Below are 27731 nucleotides of genomic sequence, written 5' to 3'. Positions count from 1 at the left end.
TCTCCTCTGCATATAGTATTGCTTAACCCTTCATCAGAGTTAAGGTGAGGAAGAGGGGAACTGCAAATTTTGCTTTTTCTCCCTCTATACATATCCTGTATATTTAAACAGACAACTGTCCTGAAGAGCTTACATTGTTTAGTGCTCAGCATAACCAGGGTCATTTGCTTCTGACCTTCAGTCAGTCCTGTAATAAACATAATTAACACATTACCTGAACGTCAATCACACTATAGGCAGCTAAGCCTACAGTCTTTTTCTGACATGCATTATTTGGGCACTGAAGAGAGGACAATGCATCTGCAGGACTCTGCAGAAGAAGGACATCAGGTGCCTCTCACCTATCAATACTCTAATGTAGAGGAGCTACTGTAGTATTATTACTAATAGCTCTTGAAACATCTTCTTTGAGATATCTCCTTGTTATATACATCAGGGATATTGTAGAATGAGTTAAATGCTTTTCTTGATACAGGGTTGCTAAATAAATACATGGTATGATTAAGAAAATGTGCTCTTTATGTGCCAGTGTCACATCCTGGAGCTGGAACAAAAGTCTCCTCTGCATATAGTTCTGCTTACTGCTTTATCAGAGATAAGGGGAGGATGAGGGGCATGGCAAACACTGACTAGTGGTGCAGGAACTGTCACACGACATATTAAAAGCTATATCTATATATCTATAAAATTGTTAAACCAGAAGTCAAAAATAGCAAAGTGTCTAAAGAAAAGAGCACAAAAACATGGAGGCTGTAGCTAAACCCTTCTTGCAAATATTTGTATTTAATATTGCACTACAAATCAATGAGGTAATAGAATGAAGCTAAGTGTAAAAGTTTCCAATTACTTGACATTTCCTGACAAGGTGATGTAGTTAGCTGCTAAATAATCTCCCCAAACATATTTGGAAAGACATAACTTCAGAAAACAAGAAAGAAAAACCAGAACGCTAAAAAGCAAGGTGGAAAGAACTATCATGTATTAAAGGTTTTCAAAAACACTCTTCCAAAGCTTTCCTTTAATTACCTGGTAAACTGATATATCAAGTATTTTCATTATCTTCTTCCAATACAATGATGCAATTATCACATTTTGATTCATAGCACAAGAAAATATATTTGAAGGAAGGTTTTTACAGAACCTTTCATGTAAGGAATTACAGATTTCTGAAGACTGAAATGGAATGAAACCAAAATACTTTATTTAAAGAAAGTGAGAGACAGCAATTAGGATCACTGCTTAGGACAGAGCACTAGGAGAAGAACAAAAGAAGCAGGCCCAACTAAGAATATGATTCTCAGCCATATGCTTTAAGTAAACGATTATGCCCCTACAGATATCCCTCTGTTGATTTTAGTAAAGCATATCCAATCTCAACCCCCTCCCTTCCCTTTATTTTTATAATGCATTTCATAAGGCATTGATATTATATCAAAACCCTAAAAATTAATAAAATTAAAAGAGGAAGTTTCAAATGACTCGCACAAAATATTTCCTAGAAAAGTAATGTAGCTAGCTGTGAAATAGCCGCTCCAAACATACCAAGAGAAATTTAGCTTTCAATTTGACTAAGCACTGTTCTTTGGGCTAGACTGGCACCCTCACGCCAAGCAAGCCATATATTCTTATTTCTACTGCCACCTAGTGTATATTTGGATTTCCTTCAGGTAAGAAAATATTTACAACTGAAATTACACTGAAAATTTTAAGATGTAACTAAATCAATAGTAGCTTTTCATGCTCAAGATATAAACTCTACACATCTTAAGTTCAAACCTCAATGCTATGTTTTTAAAGAAAACTTTTTTCTATCTTCCATCTACTTTAAAGACGTCTCTAGTATATGAAAGATTAATTATGTACAAACACAGGAAATTCAGAAATACAACTGTCACCAAGTGGAATGCATTTCTTTTAGTGTATTGCACTAAAACTGCATTACTGATTAAACATACTATTTTCAAATATCTCCAAAAGCTCCTTATTCCAAACAGACAATGACTGGGATTTCTCTCAGCTAAATTTAGACATACTGCTAGACACCTGTATTTGAGCTGGTCACCCAAGATTACCTCTATGGTCAATTAAAAAAAGTAGATGCCTTCAGAGAACAATTTACTTACATTTCCAAGTTGTCTGAAAAATTGTAATGATTATAAGCTTTAAACTTCTACTTACTTAAATATTCAAGAATCACATTGATCAGTGCAGTTGGAGAACAGTTGTAAAGATTTATAATTCAAAACCAAGAAATTCAACACTGTGATAAAATTGAGGCTACTGCTGGTCTGAAGAGGAGGAGAAATGAGTAAGGAATTTCTTGTAAAAGTTAATTATGCTTCAAAAAGTAGGCAGGGAGAGAAAAAAAAAACGAGAGAAGGTATCTTAAATATTACTGGCTCTGTGTATAGCTTTGAAGAGTGAATAAGGAAAAGTTCTAAGAAAAGGTGAAAGTACACTCAAGCTCCACATTTCAGTCACTACCCTGAAGGCAAAACACCAGGTGGTACCTGCACTTCTTAATGGCCTTGTGCAAGCTGTTTCATTCAAACAGCATTTCCAACTGTGGTGTGTGAAAACGTTACAACTGTCTCTCTGAACCCAGCTGAGTAAATTCTGAGCAAAGCCAGCTCCATTTTGTGTGTACTATTTCCCCAGAACAAGGTTCTGGAATAGCAGGGACCCTGCCACATCGAGGAAAATAGGGACAGAGAAACAACAGCTACCCAAAAGCAGTAACAAACCTAAAGAAGCGTAAGACATTACAAATTCAAAGAAGTATGGACAGAGTTACTTCCCTCTTGAGTTCTACCTGTACATCACTTGAATTTTTTTTGTGTTCTACCACTTGAACTTTATCCTTAGGTAATCCATCTTCATTCCTGCTAGAGGGGACTAAACTTAACCAGCTCAGCATAATTCGGGGCAATGTATTATAACATATCTCAAGTGTCTAGATGACATTGTAGTGGCTTGTAGCAAACCTGAAAATGTCATCTATGCTTTTAAATACCCTGTGTTTGAACTGCCTTCCCTGCCTCCCTGTAACTCTTGCATATGTTACTGCATCTCTTAAAATACTGTTACTTCAGTTTAGTTAAGATCAATCATCTATCCCTGTTTCTCATGGGAAAGAAAAACAGAAAGCAAGCAGTTCTGCATTTTGTCTGAGGTGCAGATGAGATACTAGGAAAAAAAAAAACATATGGAGCAACAAAACTTGATAACTTCACTTTAACAATGTCTAAACTATTATTACATTAATTCTGAAAATAAGTTGCAGAAGAGATCCTAATAATTATTATATTATTAAATTTACAAATATGTAGTGCATTACAGTAGTATCAGTTTTGTTGAAACTATCAGACACTGTTCTGTCTTAAAGAATATAACATACTCCCTGTTTATTTGAGAGCAAGATATTCTACAGATAATGTGCTGTTAATAGAAAACTAAACACAGCAACTTTATTCTTAAAATCCTGAAATCAGGCCAGAAAATATACCACAAGAGTCCAAAACTTTGCTATGACAAATGACAAGGAGATAGAGCCCTTTCACTACTACATAGCAGCTAACCCAGAAGCCTGTATGTAAGCTGCTACAAATGTTACAGCCATTAAGAAATGCAGACATTAGGTTAAGTGAAATCTGTCAAAGCTAACTGATGAATAATTTCTTGACATTCAACTATCAGATTTCCTTTATGTGCCTTTTCAGTTTTGGTAATGAGGTGCTTCCTAGCCTTAGTTTAACTTTAGCCTGAACTCATTAATGCTTTTCCAGAGCTTCTCAGTTACCTGGGACCAGGGATGGGGGGGGGGGGGGGGGAGGGGAAAAAAAAAAAAAAAAAAAAAGACAAAATCTGGAATATTGCTTTAGAGAATATTCATACCTTCACCAAGCATCTGAACAGCAGAAATCTGGAAAAGTTGACCTGAAAAAAAAAGCAGCTGAATCCTGCAGCTATAAGCTACTTTGTGTGTTTAGCACACGTTATAACTGGGTGCAATTTGAATGGGTCTTGAAGCAAACTGTTGATGCAGCAAAAGTAGTTTAAATCTGCTGGCAAATACTGTGATTGAGTTTGTTCCATCACTGACCACCTATACCAAAGGCTGCGACCAGTAAAATTAATTTCATTCATTGACCTTACAATGAATATGACAATCTGGCAAAGAAGTTTGTTTACGAAGCTCATCATACATGCAGTTGCCCTGCTCTTGTTCTGACCAAAATGCTAAGTATCAGAAACCTTCATGTCCAACTTGACAACAGAACCAGACACATGAGAATACTTAGTGATGGATTCTATCAGGGTTCCTCTCCTCCACCAAAATATTTTCAGTCTTTATACTACTCATATTGCACTCACCTCAACTGACTGAGGCTTTCCATCATGGAGATGAGGTGATCTCGGGTAAATATCAAGAAGATGAGGAGGATCATCAATATGTGTTCTCCTAATATGGTGTTTAAGAACTTCTTTATAATCAAATGAATCAAAGTTGGTTTTCCATAGTAATACCTGTAAGAAGCCATCATATCAGTAACTACATGAAGCATATTCAGTGCTCAAAACAATTATTCAGTGAAGTCTGTTATTACTAATAGATCACAACATCAGAATGAGCCTGCTGTCATCACTTACTCTGATCTCTACTACAACACAGGCACTTCCCCAGAGTATCTCGTACTTCAGATCTCATAGGTGTGGTTCAATCTACTTAAAAAACCCCAACTCTAAAAAGATGTCTCAATAATCATAAAACAAAGCAAACTTCTGTCCCACTGGACTCTACTAAGCTATTTTTCTGCCATATCAAGGGGTCATACACTATCAAATTTCTATCCCCTATGAAGGCTTGCAGGTCAAACAAGAAAGTTTGAGGGGATAAGAGAAATGACAGAGTTCCAGAGAACTCTAAAGCACCTGGGTCCAGTATTTAAGCAACAGGAATCTGTTTTCTGAACCTTGTCCAATTACATTCAAGGTAGAAACAATATACAACAGTCACACCATGGCCAAATGCAGAAATAATGTAGTAGCATGCAGAGGTAAGACAGCAGAAGGTAGTCTATCCAGCCTTATGGATAGACCAGGAAACCAAATCATAACACACAATATTGCTCTTTCATGTCACAAAACAATTGTATATGTAAGTAATTTAAGTTTATCACAAGTTTACATGATTTGTGTCATCTTTGTTACTTTATGTGCTAAGGGAAAAAAGAAAATAAGAAGGAAGTTCATAACACTTAGAAGACGGCAGTTTCCAGAAGTCCAATGTTGATTTTTATAGCTGCTTACTAAATTAGAGGAAACAAAGATGGGACCATGATCTGACTTAAAATTACTTGCTTGTCCAGCCAAAAATATTTGACAGCCATTAAAAGTATTTTTCAGAAATTAATAAACTATACATAAGCAGCACAAATCACATACTTGTTCACAGAAATTCCAAGCAGACTAAATCATATTTTTAATCTATTCCTAAGTAGCTACATTGTTAAAGTTCATTTCAAGTTCAACATCTTTCATGATTCTGTGGAGTGGAAGACCCTCAGTATGCGCTGGGAGACACAGTGTGCCAATAAAGATGGACCCTAACTAACTCAGACGTTAGTAACAGTGAAAGTGGGATGCATGGATCTTGGTAATTTTTTATATTAATAAAACTATATAAACCTGCCTCAGAACCTGGCACCTGGAGCACAGTTCGGTGTTGGATTAGTTGATTCACAGCAGCTCACTGTGCTGTAAGAGGGAGGTCCTGCTTTCTCTCCCTCCCCTTCTCAGCTGTGTTGTTCCACTACCTCCATCAGCCAATGGAGCATAAAGTTATTCACATTTTTTATGTGGCTTTTCCCCATTTTTTCAGGCTAATTTTCTGCTGGTTTAACAATTCAAACTGGCTCAGCTCTGAGTGTAAACCAGGGTACAAGGCAGGAAGCAGCAGAAGTAGGACCTTTCATCGGTGGTGAACATTTGAGCTGCTCAAGCTCTAATATGTTTCATTTTGCTCTGAAGTGGAAGGCCATACCACTGCAGCTTCATCATTACAGATAACAAAAATTAGTAAGAGTAAAACCAGCATGGAAACATCCATATATGCCTTGAGTATCTCAACTGCAATGCAAACAGTGTAAAAGCAACTATGCACAACCCTAGAAAGATAGTTATTCCATAAGAAAGTATTTCCCTTTACATCAGAGCAGTCACCAGACACAATTAGGTGTCTTTTCTATACGGTAAGAGCTGAATTAACAGCACAGGCTAGTACCTTCCAAAGGAATAGGTATAACTTTCGTTTTTTGCTTAAAAGGTCTTACATCTTCCATGGAAGCAGGTAAATGAAATAATTTGTCATGTGCACATACAGTCAAGAAGTGTGAAGACCATGAACTTCAGAACTCTACACGTTCTGGGTTTTTTTTTGATTGGGGAAAGAAGCAAACAGGGAGAAACAGAAGAAGTATCCAATGCTTGCTTCAAATACTTAATGTGCTTCTGAACAAAGTTTTCAGCTGGCTCTGCACTAACCAGAAAGAAACTTGAAACTAGAAGCAGATTTACTGCTTTTCCTTCTTTGATGGGAGGAAAAACAGATTTTATCTGTTGTTTGAAAATGTAATAGTCTTGAAATAATATGTGTATAGAGCAAGTAATCTGTGGTAAACTTACAATGAATCAGCTGCCTCCCACTCATGCTGTGGGCAGACAGTATCTTTTGGATACTGCACAAGGGATAGATGATACTTTTATGGCCAGCCTCTGCTCATCAGCTTGACATTGTTGATCTGCCAGCAGAACTTTTCAAATGAATACACCCCACATTTACAGTAAACCAACTGAATTCTGTCACAGTGAGTTGAGAAGAGGTCCCACAACTATTCTCCTGGCAGACCTGGAAGAGGGCTGTGGAAAAGTCAGCAAAAAAGGATGTTTGTGGAGTACATGTATGTATACACCAACAGAAAATGGACCCTGAAGAATAAAGTCTTATGTTTACTATAGATAAAGATATGTACATAGGCAGTTACCACACAATGGTTAGCACTGCACATTTTAAAACTTAGAATACAAAAGGAAAGTTACAGCAAAATAAATAGCCCACTCCCACTGGAATGTTCACAAGAAAAAAGGAGAAACTTCAACAAATAAAAACATGCCTTTCTGGAAGGTAAATAAAACCAGAATTCATTACTAGACCTACTATGACCACTTTTTAAATTCAACATTTACCTAAGAAAGCACTTCCTGATGAAACCGGATCATACCTCTCACACATTCAGCATGAAACCACTATACCAAACTGCTGAGAAACGAGTCATCTTATAGATTTTTGCACTATAATACCTACTCACTCCGTGATCCCATGTGCCACCAGCTCTACAGCATGGAGTCAGAGCAGAAGAAAGGCAAAGACATGGCTGCACTGAACGTGCAAGTCATTCAGGGGTCCCCAATTCAAAGGAATCTTGCAAGAAGACAGGCATTCCCAGGGTATGCTGGCATTTATTTGGGAGGTTGAGTAAGGCTTACTTAATACTTTAAGTCCTTTCCATCATCATAGCTTCTCAGATGAATCTTCTGTCATGTGACGTAGTTTATTACATGTACTTCGCTTCCTCTCAAGTTAAGTTTAATATATCAATTGTCATAAAACTCAAAAGAAAGTACTCATGAAAAGTAAGGTCAACAATTCAGGATTACTTAGGAATCAAAGGTTCATTTTGGAACAGAAAAATTCTCATAAAAAAACCCCTTGAGTACGGAAAATAAAAGATTAGACTAGTGGCTCAAGGAGTAAATATCTTTTCCCCATTCTTGGGTTGTTTTTTTTTTTATGCTTGTAAAATTAATATTGGAAGTTTGCTAATGTTTTCACTTTTCCAATAACTGCAAGTCTTGGCACTGCTTCTTACTAATGCCTTGTGATAGAAAGCAATTTTAATTATTTTCTTTGAGTGCTTTCAAATCATTCTGGAAAGTGTGCTACCCAAAGCATCAAGTAAAAACCAGAAACAGACTGTATTCTTTCTAATGATACTGAAGTTTTTAATTCAAAAGTATTTATTATTTTCCAAGACTATCTCTGTAACTAGCTGAAACATATTTCAAACTCCACAAAACAGAATATAAACATGATTTATGGTAAATTCAAGAGATCTTAATTTCTACAGCATGGCTTTCTGTGTCTACATTGAGCTTTTAGTTTTTTATAACAGGAAACAATGAAAAAGACAACTAGCATTAAGGAATATTTCAGACAAACTCTAAGCCTTGGGCTACAAAAGTTCTTTCTGGAGAAAGTAAAGACCTGATAGAGATGATTCTAAGCTTGATAGTATTTTTGTAATTATGAGATTTATCACAGCAGATGAAGATTAATTGTATGATTTGCTGTCCAATTTAAAATAATTTGTTTTAAATGCTCAAAACAACTCTTCCCTGTACAAAATCCAGTACTTTGTTGTTTCACCAATGTAAATTAGCAAAGCTAACACAAGATTTTTTTTGCCAATTCTAGACAAAGTTTTCCCAGTATTACAACTTAATTCTTACAATTACAGAGTAGTGACTTTAAAAGACATGAAAACCTAATGGCACGTGTAGACATTAATACTAGTTGCAACACAACTACTTTGTTGACACTGAATTGCAACACTTAAAATATTTCTATTTAAAAATCATTATTTTAATATATAAACAAAGAAGTGGCTAGTATTGTGGTCTTCTCATCGTAACATCCAATTGAAAGTAGTTAAGATCAAGTTTTTAAAGGATGTATTTATTTTTCTCCTCAAATTTAACTTTAGGCTAAACAAAGTCTATATAACTCACTACTAGACAGAATGCATATGAACATACTGTAATTAGCATGTTACTGTGACATACTGTATTTAACTGCCATCCACTGTAACAAAGATTAAGACATTTAATTTAAAGAGACAATACCACAAACCTGAGCATCTGCTCCACCTGAGGCAAATTTTTCACCACCTTTTGAAAAACCCACAGAAAGTACAGGTCCCTAAAAGAAAAAAAATTAGCATACATTAAAATTACACTATTACTGTAATCATGGTATTTTAATACAAAGAGAAAAACACTTATGCTGTTATCCAATATAAATAGATTCTTTCAAGTTTAATAAAATAAGGAACAATTTAACTGTAGTGAAAGTTTTGCAAAACAACTGGATTGGAGAGTTAATATCGCACATCTTTGTAAGGTGTTGCATTACAATCAATACTAGGAAAACAGTGGCATTTTCCTTAGATTTTATGCTTCAACTCTGCAATGAAAAATTATCAAATATATATTAGATTACTCAAGACAATGTGTTTGAGTGATTCATTATCAAAACTGGCATTTGTTTTGCATTAGGAGAAAAGGGAAAAAGTGTCTGCCATTCTTTACAAAAGTTATCTTCCACAAGCTTTCCCCCTCCTTAGAAAGCACTGTTTTTCAATAGACAAAAAGACTAACGTGCCAAATAATTGATTTTGACAATCAAGAGAGTGAATTATTAATTAATTCAGAACCTGTTTTATTACTTAACATTAAGCATGCATACAATATTGACAGATTGACTGCATGGTCATAGGTAAAACTGATGCATTTCCTTATGCACTTGTGACAAGGTGTATTAATACAGCACTTTGCTGTCCACTAAGGTTTATCTGCAAGTTGCAAGATACAAGACACAATGGCATAAGTGTTACTCTCCCTTTGAAAAGATACCGAATAATCTATTAAGATCTCCACTTAAATAGGATTATTGCATATACCTTGTGTCCATGAAGAGTGTAAATAAGTCTTCCTTCTAAGAGGTCCAAAATCTTAAGGGTACCATCAGTAGAAGCAGTGATGAGGTAGTTACCAGAAGGATGGAATGATACACAATTAACCCCTGCTCTGTGAACTAATTTACAGAAGACAATATTCAAAGACTGTATATATCTACTAACAAGAAATGTACACTTTATTTCATTGCTCTTTTCTACTTCCCATAGAACAACCTACTTCATTTAAGGGAAAAACAAACAAAGTGCTGGGGCATAGCAGACTCTCCAAAGTATTTGCTTAGTTCTGTTCTAAAAATTAAGATAAGCATTGCAAAGGAATAATCAGGATTCAGATTGGATTTTTAGGATTGCCAGACTACAAAAAGATTACTTACAAAGTGCCAATATGATCTGTTTGTTCAGTTTCCTCAATAAGGAATGAAATCATATAATCTACATAAATCACATTTCATTGCAAAGAGCTCCTTTCTAAAGAAAATACAACAAACTACATTGTTTTTACCTTTGTAATGCTGCAGTAGCTTGTTCATTCGAATATCCCACAGTTTCACTGTATGATTAGAACCTGCAGAAGCTATACACGTACCACTTGGGTTGAAATCCACAAAATTTGAAAATCTAAATATAATTAATGAAAATAGATTTATTACGTGTTTCCACAGAAATATTTGGGTGTATATGTATGTTTATATACATAAACCCCACAATATTAATACTGAGTTGCCACAAACTGGTATGGAATCCACATGTATGGAAACTCAAATAAGGTATTTCAAGGAACTGAAATAAGCACAAGAAAACAAGATGTGCGTGATAAATCAGACTGCATATCCTGGCTTTTGTTAAAAAGATAGTATAATTGTCCTGACTCAAACCTTCACATTTTGTGTTGGAGTACAAAGTTCCTAGAAGAAAGTCTGCAAAGAATTTGTAAGCAGCAAGTAAAACGTTTTTGTCTAAGAATAGAATATTTAGCTATAACCACCTTTTAGCTTGGAAAAAGGATAGAGAAGGCGGCCATGAAATTAGTAAAGCACATATACAAGATTAATATTCTATTGCATTTGTTAATTAAAACTCTGGTTCCAAGATGTTTAAGAAAAACACAAATAAGTAAAAGCAAGTATTTTCTAAACCTAAATAAGGCAGGTCACTGAAGCTATCAGAATACTGTTTTCATCAACAAGTGAAGAATTCTTAAACTTCTCTTCTTGTTGAAGCATCCAATATCAAATAGCATTATCAAAACTGAGGAAACACATGAAAACATTCAAAAACCTAAGAACAATATGACTTCTCTCTAGCCTATTTCTTGACTGTTAGAAAACAGCTGGATAAGTGCAACCAGTTAACCTCTTAAGAAAAATGTGAAATAAATTATTTTACTTTACATGGGTAGTAGAAGTTTGATCTATTTTCAGATGTAACAAATACAGATGTTAATACCACAAAACATGAATTTAATCTCATTAAAATTACACATTTACATTTCTCCTTTTTTCTAGTAACACTTACCCTCCATAATCCAAGAAGTTATCAATACAAGTTTTATTTCTCGTATCCCAGATCTTAACAGATTTATCCTCACTGCAAGATGCTATTAGTCTTCCATCAGGTGAAAATCTGGAACATGCAAGTGTATACATTACTAAACAACTGACACTACCTAGATTAGCATTAGAGACATAAGTAGCAAAACACCAGAACCAAGAAAGCCTGTTTGGAATTAAAATGTGTAACATTCAAAGGACATTTGAATTCCTCACATTTCTCATGGAGTAATAAAACTGAAAAGAAAAGCTTTTCCCCCAACTCCTCCTCCCCTCCATTTCACAATCAACTACAATTAAAAACAGAGCCATAACCAACCGGAGGGGGGGAGGTAACAGCAGCCTCAGGTTGTCACCTCCAATGCCAAAAAGTTTGTTATAGAAAACTATAGGCAAAAAGACAAAGAGGACAGAGAAGAACCTTGCGTTCAATTTTAACCTACATATATATTCTCCTGTGAGCTCTCTCTATAGACTTGGAAACTGTCAGCAAAACATTCATGATTATTCCTAGACTAGCGGACTAGGTTTTTAAACAGGAAGATTGGATTTGTCTATAATTTCACCAATCATTATTATTTCTCATTTTGAGCAACTGCACAAGGACATTAAAATAGCATTCAAGAACTTTCACATACGATTTCCTAGAGCTTTTATCATTCTTTTCAGTGATCAGATATTTTGGAACTTTGTAAGGCTCTGCACTTCACCAGTGTTAAATTTCTTTCTCCAGAGGTTTAAAGCAGGCCTCTCTTTGCTGCAGATTTTCCATTAATATGGAGGAACGAAAAAAAAAAAAAAATCAGCAAAGAACAAGCTTTTCTTGTCTTTGAAGAGCTGCCCTGCCTTCAAATAGAGTGCGAATCTTAACTTGCAGTACAAAGGCCATTTCTTTTACCTTTTCCAATTACGTAAGCTTAACTCATTTTGACTCATGACCATTCTTTCATGCCACTACTGTTCCACGATTAGTTGAGAAACCCCCTACTGTGCACAATAAATCTAGAAACAAGTGAATGCTGTGAAATAAGTTAATACAGCATAAAAACATACAAGACTGGGGAAAGACAGGATACTCACTGAAAATAAATACAAAGACCCTATTTGTCCTTTAAAGTAAAAGAATTAATACCCAGCAACAGATTTAATATGTGCATACATTAACACAGAGCAAGCTTTCAGACTTCAACTAGGAGATATATAAAAAATGTGTGTGTGTAAGAGTGATTTATTAAAATTTAATTATTAATGATAAGTAAAGATTCACAGATTTTTCTTCTCTTAGTTCTGCCCTGGGAAATAAAAACCCTTTGTTAGGAGTTCTGTTTCTTTACAATGAGAAAAAATACAAAGCTTACTTGGCACAGCGAACCCAATGAGTGTGTTGGAATAGGGAAAACAGAAGGCGCTGATGGCGAACGCTCCATATTTTTATTGATTTATCATTGGATGCTGAAACTAGAAAGTGGCCGTCATGCGAGAAGCTCACGCTACGAACAGATGCTGTATGACCTTTCAGTACCGATGATTCTCCATGACTAGAGGAAAAACCAAAAAAACCAAACCCAAAACAAACAAAAAAAACCCCACAACCAAGACACAAAACACAATTATATTAAACTGAAAGAGTTTTAAAACCCATAAAACTCAAAGTTAACATATTTGGAATCTTATCCAAGTGAGAAAACAACGTATACAGGCTAAATCTAAGTGCCACCAATATTTTTTGCCTTATTTGAATATTAATTATTAGAAAAACACACTGTAAAGTAATTGTATTTAATATGACCAATTTTATGGAGCAGTGCAATTAACTAGCAGCATTAGCCTCCATACAGTATATGAAAAAGAAGTTGTCATATTTTTTGATACAGTAATCCACAAAATGCTTAAAAGTTAAAGCAAGACTGGTCTTTCTAAGATCATTCTGAATAGCTCGTAATCACTGCTACTTGGGAACAGTCTAAAAAGGCAAGTCAATTAAAAATATTTTTTTTTCCAAAAATGCTATTTGTTTCCATTGTCCCTTGTCCCCCCAAAATGAAGTGCAGCCATGCAATTATTAAAAGAAATGTATCCTTTAAGCCAGAGAAATACTACCAAGCATACTCCCACACACATGAAATTATGACCTCTGAATTGCTACATTTTTCTTTTGAAACTACAGAGTATTCAGTAAAGAACAAGGAACACAGTCAAGAACCATGTTGCCTGTGCTCCCCAATCTCTGTTTCTGTCAAAGCCTGGGGATGTGGGAAGGGAAAAAGAAACTTTTCTTGGGTAAAGACTGTAATATTCACATTGTTCATTAATGAAACACATAGCCAGCATTGCCCAGTTATACTCACATGCAAGGGATCCACAGTCTGACAGTACGATCCTGAGACGCTGAAGCAAGCAGCTGCCCATCTGGTGAGAACTGTACGCTGGTCACCGCTTCTGCGTGGCCTACAAATTTATAAGCTCTGCATTGTGTCTTCAGCTTCCACACCATGAGAAACCTATCCAAAGAGGAGGTAGCTGGCAGGAAATAAAAGATACTATGAGTCTGCTCACTGTTATTAGAAAAATCAGAGCTAACAACTACAGATTTGGATTTACCAGTGAACTTACTGGGTTTTAGGGGGAGGGAGCAGTTATTGGGTTTTAATGGATACTTGGCCTGAGCAGAAGCTTGGCGGCCAGCAATGCCAACACCAGGCTTTTGGAAGGACATCAGAAGACTGGGAGGAGTAAAGGATAATTCTTAACAAGTAGCTCTCCCATATATTAAACAAACTGGTTTACAAGTCCTTTAGAAGATACAGAACAAAAAATCCAAAGCCAAACATCAGCACATGTCATTAAGTATGAATCCAGATTTAGCACTACCAAATACTAAGAACAAGAGACAAATTCTTCAGTGATCTCACTTTGATCTCTGAGATGGAATTTATTTTAAGTATCAAGTGTTTAACTCTGAAAAGACAGGCCAGCCTACACCAAAGATAGAATTTCTAACACTTCAGATAACTACACTAAAGTGAATATCCAAATATGATAATTCTATAATCCTATTTAAGTACCAATTTTTTTAATACTAACATTTGTCTAGTTCAAATCACAATGTGAAGTTCTTGGTCTGATGATAGAAAGAGCATGAACTTTTTTTTTTTTTTTTGCAATCACTTTGCAGGTGGACCGTACTATCTACAGTTAAGAAGGCAGTCATAGTTTTTACTTGAGGTTGATCATTTTCAGGAAACTATATGCAGCAGAAGCAATGAGCAGTTGAATTGAACTGGCAAGTGTGATATTCCTATGCCCCTCTTATCTTCATCTCTGCTAAGTGCAAACATGCAGGACAAATTAAAACAAGGGATTCACACTCCCAGCCCTCAGTTATAAAATTCCTACCCCTAGGACAGAAAGGGAGGGAGAGGAAGAACAAGAACCTCCTGGAAGTTGAAAAGGACATGAAAAGGATGGCTATTCTCTTCCCAACCTCTTTCAGGCACCAACAGAGCACAAAGGAACGGAGTGTGTTTATTAGCACATGTGTCAAGGCAAGCCTTGAACAAAATATTAGATATTATACTCTCCTTAGGGATTTGACACAGAGATATTATTTTACTCCCAAAAGACTAGCTTCTGGTAAAAGATGTGGGACCAGGCTATCCCTATGCCCATATCAATAGGCCTAAATTTGACACAGAAGTACATGCTATTTTCCCCCTCCAACTTTTCAGAACTCTATTTTACAGCAGGCTCTTTCTAATTGTACTTGAATGATTTCTTTTTCCCCTTTGATTCAGAAAAATGTGACCAAGAGTGACATAAAACAGAAAGGAAAAAGTGAAGTGTAAGCTAAAAAAGAATTTGAAGGCATCACATTGGAAAAGTGCAACAGACAAGACTGACAGTTTCTAAAACAAATAATGCAGAACTACCAAGCACCTGTGGTACCTAAGGAACTGCATAAAGGCCATGTAATACCAGCCCTCTTTGCTTTCAGTTCTAAAACCCCAAGGGAATATTTTAAAAGACGACAGTACAATAAATCCAAAGCCTGTTTTCTTGTAGTTTGCTCTCTCACAGATGGATTATCCCAAGGTTAATGAGACACAAGCAGCAATCTGAAGTTCTCCTTTCCCTGGCACATCCACAAGTGTCTTCCTTGTTCTCCCTCCGGACCCCCGTTGCCTACGCTCACACAGCATCCTCTCCCCATCCTTAGGTAGGTTTTTCTCTTGAAGCCACCCGCTCGTTACCATGCCACTCAAAGGCTACTATTATCTCCGATAGCGCAGTTCCAGCCCAGCTGACACCAGCCCAGGGGTGACAGGGAAGCAGTTCAGGACCCGCGCAGGAAAGGGTGAATAACCGACAGACCCGTTGCAGAATTATTTTCCTACGGCACGCAAGCTGACGTGACTTTGTGTCTGAACAGCACGGGAGAGGCGTAAACCCAGAGAAAGAAACTCTAAGCCAAAACTCTGAATCTATATTCAACTTTAGCCCCTATCCTGCCAAGGAAACCAGGTCCCTTTACTGTTAACGAGCCTAAGTGAAGCCAAGCTATTCAAGCTATGTTCGAGCAGGCTGAAATCGGTTTTGGTGCATATGGCCAACACCTAAGCATTTTGCTCTAACAGTCAATGTTTTATCTTAGCTAACCACAGGCACTAAATACAAAAGTCTATAGGGTAATGATGTTGCCAGCACTAATTTCCATTATCAATACTAACCTTAAAAGCAGTTTTATACATGAAAAATGTACTATTACTATTATCAAATGAACTTCTCTATTTCTCTTTTTATTCCATTTTAAGGGATTTTGCCTCCTTTATAACAATGCTGCTCCAATTTACTCAAACACAGTATTTTAAGGATTGCTTCTTAATCCTTTATGCATTTTCTTCCCCTCAAGTTCATGTTGTCCATGCATTTAGGTGTTCAAGAGCAAGAACCTTCAAGGACAGATTACACATGAAGTCCTACAGCAGTGCAGATCAGACCCAGTTGATGCATTCTGTCAGCACCCTACAGTCTGACTTTCAATTACCAGACCATCAGTAAATGGTCCACAACAGATCTCCAAGGCTAGTTTAAAGTATTGGAACTGAAACAAAAGAAACGCAGAAGGTCCAGAAGAGTTTTTTAGAGTGGGCCGTACCACAAACAGGTCTGTTGCACAAGCTCCTCAGAAAACACAACATAACCAGAATCATGTTTAGAGGTGAAAGACAAAATTTGTCCTTGCTGTAATAATGAAAATATTTGACCAACTGCAAAATACAGCTAGAAAGAAGACAGCTGAAAATTCGCACTGAGCTGACTCCAATATGCAACTTAGTCCAGTTTATAACATCAGTGCTTTTTTTTTTTTTTTTTAAGTCAGTGTTTTCTGTACACACCCAAGTATAGCTGACATGTCTCTATGTGATTTGCTTTTCTGGTGGTGAGTCACAACAGAATCAAACACCAAAGAATAGAGACTTGGCTTTTGCACACCACTTTGCCGCAGTTCTCTAAACATGTATCTAGGCTTCACATATGCCATGAAAAAAGTTTTTTGGTACTTGCAATGAAGCCAAGTTCAATTTATAAGTTGTGTATTTATGAAAACGTATACCATCAATATTCACATGTATATATGAAGGTACAAGTTGCCTCAATAGGGGATTACCATTAAACTCCTATTTCCCACAATACCGCAGTAGTGACTATAAGAAAGTTGGGCAAAGATCAGAAGAGATACTCAGCCAGGCTTTAACAGCTAGATATACCTCTTGGTCATCTTTTTCCCTTCCCAAAATATTGGAGCATCCCCAACATAATTAACTCAGTGCAGGAATTACAGGTCAGATGGAGTACAGGGCTGTGCACATGATGTGTGTGTGAATATTCAAACATCACCACAAAACCCACACACTTCACAGGAACCTTGCAAATCTCAGTGTGATAAGTTGCAATGTCACAATACAAACACATTTAAACAGGGATTTGCAAGATTTCCTACTTGGAGGAAAACAATTATTAATTGAACCTCTGTCAAGGGAACCAATCTGGAATTCTAAGCACAGTGGATGAATTACGAGGAACTTTTAATAGCTCCCATAAGTTCAAATTCATAGCAGTTTTTATTGTATACTGTATGTACTTACACAAGCAGAAGAGAATTGAAAAGAGTCAGCACACTAGCCAATATTTATCATTCTGGATTTTATTTTTTTCGAAAGAAACCCCAAAGCCCTGCCACATTTATTCAGTGTTAAGTTTACATTCAATTTCTTTTAAGTCACTTAAAATCAGTAGTTTAAAATATATACAAGTGTTCCCCAAATTTTCAAAGTCTAACAGAATAGAAAATCTTTCAGAGTTTCAGATTTTCCAGAAATCTTAACACACTGAAAAAACACCTGGATTGGAGTATTTCTGTAGAATTGCTGCAACTCAGTTCAAAACTAGTCGAAATGAAATGCTAAGGTTTTTTTTTACTTCTCTCTTTCCTTCTCAACCCCCTCCTCCTCCTCCCCCCTCCCCCCATTTTCTTTTTTTTTTTTTTTTTTATGGTGAGGTTATTTACTTTTGCTTATTTTTCCTTTTAGGTTTTAAAAAACCACAAAAATAGAATGGGAGGTGGTGGGGAAAAGGAGGAAGGGTTCAGATACATACATAGAGAATAACTTTTTAAACTTTAAAAGGCAGTTTCACTTAGACTTATTGCTTAAATAGATAAGGAGCACTTTGTCAGTTTTAACATGAAGGTAGTTTTCTTATATGAAATGTAGTTTTTGCCAAGTCCTAAAAAAGTTAACCATATAAAAGTTGCATAGTCTATATTCACACCATTTAATTACTTTCATCTGAGGAAACATGCATTGCACATACAACTTATGCTCTGCCATGTAGGAGAACCCAGGCCTTTTTCCTGTCATTTCTACTGAATGTAAGAGTCTACAGCAAGCTTTTCACAAAAGCACATACTTTATATAATTTATTGCCCCAGTACATAATGACTGGCTGCCTTTTAAAATTTGATAAATGGTTCATAACTTGTAGGTCCACAAAAGAATTCCTTGCTGCAGAGTGGAATGGAATTTTTCAGGAATGTCTCCCTTATATAGTAAAGAACTTCCCTTTTCAAAAAAAAAAAAAAAAAAAAAGAAATCAGTTTAGGGAAAAAAAGAAAAGGAATAAAGAAAAGAAAAAAAAAAATCAAATTGCAACTAACCTCCTAAAAATAAGTTAAAGACTTAAAACTACCCATGCCACACAGTGGCAAGCATTTTTAGCATGATTCAATGCTACGTCCCCAGCTCCAAATTTTCTTCTTCTGTTTCCCTTCTATCTTAGCCTGCTTCCACCCAAACCTCTCAACTCTTTAAAACCACTAAGATTCAAGAATACATCTTAACTTACTCTTGGTTTATTTTTGGCAAAGCTTCACCTATTTCAGGTCTCACTTCCTCCCTTTTAACCCTTCTACCTACTAACACCTGCAGCAAATGCACACCTACTACATTCCTCAAGTATCCAGATTCTTTTTGCTCACTAGCTCAAGTTCCTACCTACCAGCCCCACGTCAAGAATTACTACACTCTAGCTACTGAAAAACATCTATCACTTCAGTGAAAGTAATCAAAAAAGCTGGAATGCCTGAAACATTAAGAGAAGTGTTCAACTTAAATCATATAAAGCTAAAAAAACACAGATACTAATACAAGATTTTTTTTTTCCAAGAACACAATATATCTATCACATCTACTGTCTATAATCATACTTAAAACAGATTAGCGACATGATTCTAGAATCAATATTCTTCAAAACTCAGCATAACAGGATACAGAAAACATTCTAAAGAAGTTGTTCTGTGAACCACCTAACCAACAAATCTTGGTTTCCTCCAAGCTGCCCTTTGCCTTTTCAACTCCCCTCACTTCAGGAACTCCAGCTTCCCAACCTTACCCGAGGTGTCCCACGGTACTATTGTGACTAGAAAGAGGCAGCGTATGCTGCATTATTTCAAAACTCTACCTAGGGCTGATGCCAGCTAGCTGTTGCCAAAATACTTAAAATAAAACAGCCCAAGTTTTCCTCTGTGTCTCCTTCCTCTACCCCACCAACAGACCAAAAAGAAAAAAAAAAAATACATGGTATAGTCACATAAGCTATGTGTCCCTAGGATGCCAGGCTTGACATGGAAAAGCTTACACAGAGGCAACGTAAGTATTAAATATATAGCTAAAGAAACAGCAGTAGCTAATGCAATTCTGTGCTTTCTTTCCTTCTCCACTATCTTTGTACAGAATTTTTACTTGTAGCTACCCCTATTTCTTCCCATTTGTGGTACCCACCAGCACGTCCTTGGTTCTGCTGCTGCTACACTCCTCTAAAGGCATGAGAGCTCCTGACTCACCCTCATGAGGTAAGTGTTCCAGAATAGGCACAAGACTGCAAAGCAGTGCCAAAGCCCATCTACTGAAAAAACTTGCTTTTCTTCAATGTAATATAGCTAGTTGTCACCCCGAAACCCTTAAGAGCATGTAAGTTCCCAGAAAACTGCAGAGAATTACAAGGCTTCAGATTCAACTTCCCACATGAATGTAGATTCAATCACATGCTACTGTAGCATTACTTAGTGTGTTAGATACATTATAACATATGTATCTGCAACATAGGTCAGTTAATTCCACTGCAACAACCTTAACTTTTACTTCTGTAAGATTCTTTACTTTCACGTAACATGATTTTGCAGGTTTAGAGTGTTTGTTTTTTTTTTTAAGAAAAAAAAAAATCCCTCCTCAGTCCCCTCAGAAGCCTTTGTTCTACCATAATCAAGACAGATCAAAGTACGAAAATAACGGATCAAAATTTTACAAAAATAAAAGGCATTAGATCTGTATTCGACGTTTTAGAAACTAAACCCCAGCATTTACTTTTGCTTTCCATACAGTTCACCACAGCAGATGCAGTTTCTACACCACTACAGATGCATCTGAAGAAGTTCCAAGGTATACAATCAAACATCGCTATCTGCTCACACATGTAAAAACCTTGAAGATTACAGTCCATTCGATTCATACTACCAGCAGTGATTATTTCTCAAATTTCCAAATCTGATTTTTATCTGCAGCATTACAAGTTCTCATTTGCACATCGGCACGCCCCTCAGTTGTACGATAAGCGGTAAGGCACTTTCCCGAATGAGGATGGTAAATAGTCCCATCTTCTTTGAAATGCCATATAATAATTTCCGGGGTAGGAGATCCATCTTTTGGGCAGCTCCTCATACCTATGAAATCTTCATGCTCAGGGACTTCAGCACATAGCTCAGTTACAGAGTTAAATCTAATCTCCTTATTTGATGTGTATTCAAAAAATTGATTGCCTCCCTGACCATGACATCCGAAGAGAGAAAGGTGAGCCCCAGTAGGATGATGTTCTGGTAAGACATAGTCGAGGCATTCTGAAGCTATTCCTGCGCTGCGGATAGCACCATGCCAGCCAGGACGATCTTCTGGTACATGCAACTCAGCAAATATGTTTTTTAAATACCAGTTAAAACTCTTGCATTTCAAACGTTCTCTTAATATCTTTCTCTCAGAAATATCTCCGTAGTTTTCTTTTCTTGCTGAAGGATTTCTGTTGTAAAAGTGCTCTTTGTACTCATCCATCCACACCTCAGCAGCACGTGCTGTGTTCTGAAGGAAATTCGGTCTAGCATAGGGCGCGCGCTTTGGAAACACATGGCCTACATGGGAGCACGGATGAATTTCCAACATGCCTCCACACTGCCAAACCCTAAACGATAATTCTAAGTTCTCCCCTCCCCAGACATCCATTCCTGTATCGTAGGTACCCAGGTACTCAAAATACTTCTTGCTGACAGCAAACAAGCCACCAGCCATAGTTGGGGATCTGATTGGGTCGGTTTCAGATTTCCGCCTGAGCCGCTCATGTTTAGGCACCGAGTGCCACTGGAACGTCAGCCGCCAGTCAAACCCCCCAATCATGGGCTCCGCCGTTTGCATGTAGTATTCAAACGTTTTCCAGTCAATGGTGTCAATGACAGGGCAAACAATAACAGTCTCGTTCTCAGCGATCCTCTCGAGCAGTGGCTCCAGCCAGCCGGAGACACATTCACAGTGACAGTCCAGAAACGTGAGGACATCACCAGTAGCAAAGGTAGCGCCAATTAAGCGTGCACGAACCAATCCTTCTCGTTTGTTGGTTCTTATCAAACGAACTCTGTTCAGACTGCTTATGTATTTTTCGAGGTCACTCTTCAAATACACTTTATCGCTCAAGTCATCCACCAGTATAATTTCTTTTAGAAGCACCGAAGGCGATGTTTCAAGAACACTGTGTATCGTCCGCAGCAACGTTGACCAGGCTTCATTGTAAAAAGCGATTATAACAGACGTCGTGGGCAGCCTCCTGTAGTCGTAAGATTTGGTTTTACAGCCACTCAGTCGATTATCTTCAATGTGCCGGTGGAGAGAGATTTTATCGCTCACATAAATATTAATTGCATACTTCTCGATCAGCTCTTCTTCCTGTTTCTTCTCCTCGGGAGTCAGCTGCAGGCGAGAGGGCTTACCCCATTCTCCTGGGGCGTAAGGATCGGGCGGGGATTTGTCATAAACGGGACGAGCCAAGTCCACAGCTTCTCCTGCTCTGTCAGAAAACCGCCTCTCCCATTTCCCTTTGGTGATGCTCTCCCCGGCGAGGGAGGCACCGAAGGAAGAAACCGACAGCTCGACCGCAAAGTAAGCGATCATCAAGAAGCCGAGAAACACGCAGCTTTTGCGGACCCACGTCCATCTTCTCGCCAGACGGATCCTCATCGCGGGCGGTTAAAAGCAGCTCCTAGCAGAGAGGAGCTCCGTCAACCACCGCCGGCTCCCCCCGCCTCTCCCCCCGCCCCAGCACGGAGGGGGCTTGCGGGCACTTCCAGCTTCGGGCTCGGGCCGCCGGCCGAGAGCTGGCAGCCGGTCCCTCCGTCAGGGCCCGCAGGTTTCCCGGGGGACGGCGGGGCTTGCAGGGCGGGGGGGGGGGAGCAAAAAGCGGCGAAGGCGCGGAGCAGCCCCCCCGCCCCCGGCGCTCTCCTCACTTACTTCCTCCTCCTCCTCCTCCTCCTCCTCGCCGCGGGACAAACCCCTCCTCCCGCCTCCTGGTTTGCTCAAAAAGTTGTCGCTTAAGGAAGGGGCAGAGACTCCTCGGCCCGCCCGCCCGCCCGGCCGCCGGGGGAGCCCGCCCCGCCTCCGCACCCGGCCCGGCGGTTCTCCGCCGGCTGCCGGGGAGGGAAGAAGGGAGGAAAGGAAGGAAGGAGGGAAGGAGGGAGGAAAGGAAGGAAGGAGGGAGGAAAGGAAGGAAGGAGGGAAGGAGGGAGGAAAGGAAGGAGGGAGGGAAGGAGGGAGGGAAGGAAGGAGGGAGGGAGCGAGCCGCCCCGCCCGGAATGCGACCGGCCCCCCGGACTCACCCAGCCCCGCGGCCTCCGCGTTGAAGGCGACGCCGGTCACCGCCGCTCTGTGGCCTCGGAAAGGCCGGATCAAGACGGGGTCCTCCTGGGGAGAGGGTGCTCACCGTCAGGCTCCGGGACGGGTGAGGGGCGGCGGTCCTCCCCTCACGCCCGGAGCCGTTAAGGGCCCCGCACGCTCGGGCTGCCCGCGGCCCGGCCCGGGCCCTTACCAGCGCGGAGGCCATGGAGCCCGGCCGGAGCGGCGGCCCCTCAAACCCCCCGCGCTACCAGGCGCGTCCAACCGAACCCCGAATTCATCCGCGGCGCCAACCCCGCGTTTTATCGATCCGCCCATGAAAGCCGGCGGGCCAACCCGCGAAGGGGCGGGGCGGCAGGGGCGCCTATCGGTGGTGTAGGTGCTCGACTCCTTCTTAAAGGCGTAGAAGCCGCAGCGCCCTTCCCGTCGCCTGGTTACCTCAGCGGCGGGCGGGAATTCACCGCACCGCACCGCACCGCACCGGCGAGGCCCGGAGCCGCCTTCCCGGCCGGGCCCGGGTAATTAAAGTCTCTCGTCTCGGTCGGGACACCGCGGCTTGCCGTTGGGAGAGGTTGAGCTGCCGCCGAGGGAGCGCGGACCGGTGGGTGCCGGAGCAGGAGGCGGGAAACTGGACCTGAGGGTTATTATTTAAAACAAACAACAACAACGAAACCTTTCGAGGTTTCCCGGTCAGCGGTTGTGCTTGTGTCATACAGAGTTGTCTTTAAACAGACCTTGAGTGCTCTAAAAATGACCAACTACCTTTTTAAAATAAAATAACCCCCCCCCCCAAACCAACACCACAGAAGTGTTGGTGTTAGCGCTGGGAATGTCGATGCAGCTTCGTGGTAAGGGAACCAACCTCACCGAAAAAACACTGCTCCCACCGCTGTGCTGGTAAAACGAGAGTTGACCTCAATTAGCAAAAGGGAGGGATGTGATAGCAACACTGTCATTCGATATGCAAGTGTTCCTGAAGAAGGAGCTTACGCTGCAATTACCCTCTTCTTTTTTTTTTTTAAATCCGGTCTGCATTTTACAGAGTTTCATCTGACATTAAACTCTTACACCTACAGAATCGGGTCAGTAATTAGGCCAACGCGTAAGATTCGTCAGTTATAGGGCAGTTCCAAATCAATTGCGTTTAACCATGAAACGCACATTTAAAATAATAATTTTAAAAGTGCTGAAAAAAGCAGGATTATCACAAGTAGGTAGGAAGGTTTCAGTGAAAAATCTGCTAGCCACTCCTTGCATTGATGTTATGCAGGCTGATAATTTGCCTTCACAGCTTCAGAACATAAAAAATTCCCCTTGACTTCCAAGAAAATATTCACATTGAATGCTTCAGCATCTTTCTCAACAGGCGAAGGATCGAGCCTCAAGGAGCAGAGAGTATCAGCCCGAGTCTTGTCGGTTTTCGGCAACAGACCTCCGACCTTCACAAACAGAGGAGTTTGCGAGCTCTGAGAGGTGTCCCACTCAAAGAGAGAGATGCTGGTCACAGCCCGCTGCGGTCCAGGAGAGCTCAAAGGATCTCACTCAGTACCACTGCTTACAGATTCGGGAGATGATTGGCTTTAGTCATTAGCAAATTACTGGGATTCCCGCTGCGCTGGTACTGTTTCACGTCAGAGACGATTCAGATAAGGAAGGCTCCAAGGCTGTCAGGGAGTGACTTAAGATTCAGATACGGGATGCTCCAAGGTTGTCAGGAGAGGACTGGGATATGTCTCAAGGTTGTTATGAAAGAACTAGTTATCTCATACTTTCGTTTTTTGTTTTCGCCGGGCAACAGGAGTCCTTGAGACAGTCTGCATGACTTCCTGTCTTAGCCCTGTGAGAGTTCCTGGTACAGTCAAGGGACACTTAACCGCCCGACTCATTACGCTTGTGCTAAGGCCTGGCGAGACTTCCCGAGTTCGTAGATCAGCCCAGAGAGGGGGAAGAAATGCACCACCACACCCAGTCGTACTGAATCTTTTTCCTTTTGCCTTCTTCACAGCTGCTACACTTCCAGCAGCTCATCATCCTTTACTCATTTTGAGGTGCTAGCAAAAAACTGGAATCTGTACCAGCCCACAAAATTCCTGAATTATAAAGTGCCAGGTGATAGGCATAAAGCAAAGGAAGGACTGCGATTACTGAGAGAAAGAGGGCGGCATCCCTCTTTCTACAAATTGCTGGAAGAGTGTTTCTCAAATTGTAGGGCTTACAAAGTTAGTCTGTTCCTTGCTGCTTCTCCTCACCTGAGAGTGTTTTGAAGACTCCCAAATGCTTGTAGGAAGCAAAGTATTCCCTTGCCGCAGACATATAATTAGCTATAATGACTGTAGTTATAAAGCTGGCAGGTAATAGTTTTTACGCTGATTATTTTTTCTCATTAGCATGCATAGATTTTATTTTTAGAATGATTTTAAGATTATTGTAATTCCTAATAATTTAATACAATTATGAGTTGGCATTGTCTTTTTAAGGTTGAGAATAACTGTTCAGCGATACACAAGTGCAATCTACCGTATTAAGTTGTTGTGCCCTGTGATGACAATGATAAATGGTGCATCAGAAAATATCTTCCAAGCGTAGGCTGTTGTTTCAGCAGCTGTGAAGTTTTTTTCTCAGGCGCTGAGTTAAGGTAGTATATGTCCAAACAGAAATCGTGTGTAAGGAGGAACACTTTAAGAATGTAACTCAAGGTTCGTGCAGGCTGCATGGTCACTGTAGGAAAGGGCCTAGTAAAAGTACATGTAGAATTCAAGGACACATAGACAAACGTGGTACCCTTTGTGCCTGTGTGTTGCGATGACCACATAAATTACACTGATCACAGATGATTTCATAACAGAGGTAATACAATGCATGTGCACAAGGGGCAAATGTAATATACTAGCCCACCTAAAATTCTGTCACATCTGAGATGAGGACTTTTAACTTAATGTTAATCCTGCCTTAAAATAAAACTGAGAACCCCAACTTTAATTACGTGGGATCATATTGGGAGCAACTGTGTTAGCAGCAGAGCTGTCCAGACCCCCGGAGAGGCCTTTGGCCCTCAGGCTGTTGGCAGACAGGGAACACAAGCAGGCAGTAGTGCGCCGTGGGTGCTAGAGGGGAGTGTGAGATATGCTTTGCCAGCGTGGTGTCGGTTATTCATCCACCTACATGCAGGAGAAGAATGTAGTCTCAGGGCACAAAGATTTAATTATAGGCTGTCTTGCAGTTGTAGAACCATTATACCTTATGCCCCCGGCATCTTTGCAACCTCTCATCCTACCTTTTTTCCTCCTACATCAAAATGGTTATGAAAATAAATATTAACACTGTAAAGTAACTTGTGAAGTATTGTTGGTTTTTTTGGTTTTGTTGAAATTTTCTTTTCAAAATCCCATTAAAGTCTGTTTGCCAACAGCAGCAAGAAAATGGAAAAGAAAAGGATATCAAATAGGTACATATAGATTTGAAATGCAAGGATGATTTGGAATATATAGGAAGTTACTTTTAGTCTAAGAAACATATAGTCTAAGAAACATCTTGGGGTCCTGAGGGAATTGGCAGGTGTAGTTGCTAAGCCATTCTCCATCATATTTGAAAAGTCATGGCAGTCAGGCGAAGTCCCCAGTGACCGGAGAAAAGGGAATATCACACCCAGACCCTGGGAACTACTGACCAGTCAGCCTTACCTCTGTGCCTGGTAAGATCATGGAACAGATCCTCCTGGAAGTTATGTCAAAGCATATGGAAGATGAGGAGGTGACTAGAGACAGCCAACATGGCTTCACCAAGGGCAAATCATACCTGATTAATCTAGTGCCCTTCTATGATGGAGGGACTGCATCAGTGGACAAAGGAAGAGTAACCGATGTCATCTACCTGAACTTCTGTAAAGTCTTTAATACGGTCCCCCACAACATTCTTGCCTCTAAATGGGAGTGGTATGGATTTGATGTATGGACTATTAGATGGATAAGGAACTGGCTGGATGGCTGCATCCAAAGAGTTACAGTCAATGGATCAGTGTCCAAATGGAAATGAGTAACAAGTGGTGTCCCTCAGGGATCTGTTTTGGGACCAACACTATTTAATTTCTTCGTTAATGACATAGATGGTGGCATTGGGTGCACCTTCAGCAGGTTCGTGGATGACACCAAGCTGAGTGGTGGAACTGATACGGTAGAGGGAAGGGATGCTATCCAGGGGACCTTGACAGGCTTGAGAAGTGGGCCCATGCAAACCTCACGAGGTTCAACAAGGCCAAGTGCAAGGTCCTGCATGGGGCTTGGGGCAACCCCCAGTACCCATATAGACTGGGGGATGAATGAATTGGGAGCAGCCCTGTGGAGAGGGACTGGGGAATACTGGTGGATGAAAATCTGGACATGAGCCGGCAACGTGTGCGCTCGCAGCCCAGAAAGCCAACCGTATCCTGGGCTGCATCAAAAGGAGCGTGACCAGCAGGTCGAGGGAGGGGATTCTGCCCCTCTGCTCCGCTCTGGTGAGACCCCCCCTGCAGTACTGCCTCCAGATCTGGGGTCCTCAGCACGGGAAAGGCATGGACCTGTTGGAGCGGGTCCAGAGGGGGGCCACGGAAATGATCAGAGGGATGTTGTAGCTGATAGATATTTGAGACTTTTCCCTTGTTCAGTGTATAGATTGTGTTTGTACTGAAGAACAAATAAGAGAACTTAAAGTGCCTGAAGGGAAACATGTGTAAAGGAAAACTGCATAATTTAAAACCAGCACTTTAAACCAAATAACCATCTAGATTAGAAGCCAAGAGTGACAATTACTCTGCCAAAGAACTTCTCTCAAAGTCATTAGAATTTGTATAAAAGTGGGTGTGTTATCCAAAGGGGTTTTTCCGTTTGTTCCTTTTAATTAGATGC

The 27731-nt window shown here is 39.8% G+C and overlaps 1 protein-coding gene across 3 annotated transcripts in view; it reads right to left on the bottom strand.

Moving 5' to 3' along the window:
* Window positions 1-23183, bottom strand: part of LOC115336143 (polypeptide N-acetylgalactosaminyltransferase 4-like) — a 57363-nt gene extending 34180 nt beyond the window's left edge. Inside the window, exons 1-9 of one of the 3 annotated variants that reach the window (XM_030002762.2) lie at window positions 23042-23183; window positions 22833-22917; window positions 13714-13885; window positions 12724-12903; window positions 11331-11438; window positions 10318-10433; window positions 9798-9931; window positions 8969-9037; window positions 4375-4527 (exon numbers count right to left, since the gene is read on the bottom strand). In XM_030002762.2, coding sequence (XP_029858622.1) covers window positions 4375-4527; window positions 8969-9037; window positions 9798-9931; window positions 10318-10433; window positions 11331-11438; window positions 12724-12903; window positions 13714-13885; window positions 22833-22917; window positions 23042-23056 — 1032 coding nt within the window. In that variant the 5' untranslated portion in view covers window positions 23057-23183. The other 2 variants (XM_030002760.1, XM_030002761.2) reach the window with 2 other exon arrangements.
* Window positions 23184-27731: the final 4548 nt, after the last annotated feature.

This window comes from Aquila chrysaetos, chromosome 26 (assembly GCF_900496995.4).
Source record: "Aquila chrysaetos chrysaetos chromosome 26, bAquChr1.4, whole genome shotgun sequence".
NCBI lineage: Eukaryota > Metazoa > Chordata > Aves > Accipitriformes > Accipitridae > Aquila > Aquila chrysaetos.
Note: the sequence above shows the minus strand (reverse complement) of the source record. Positions and strands in the feature narration are given on the sequence as shown.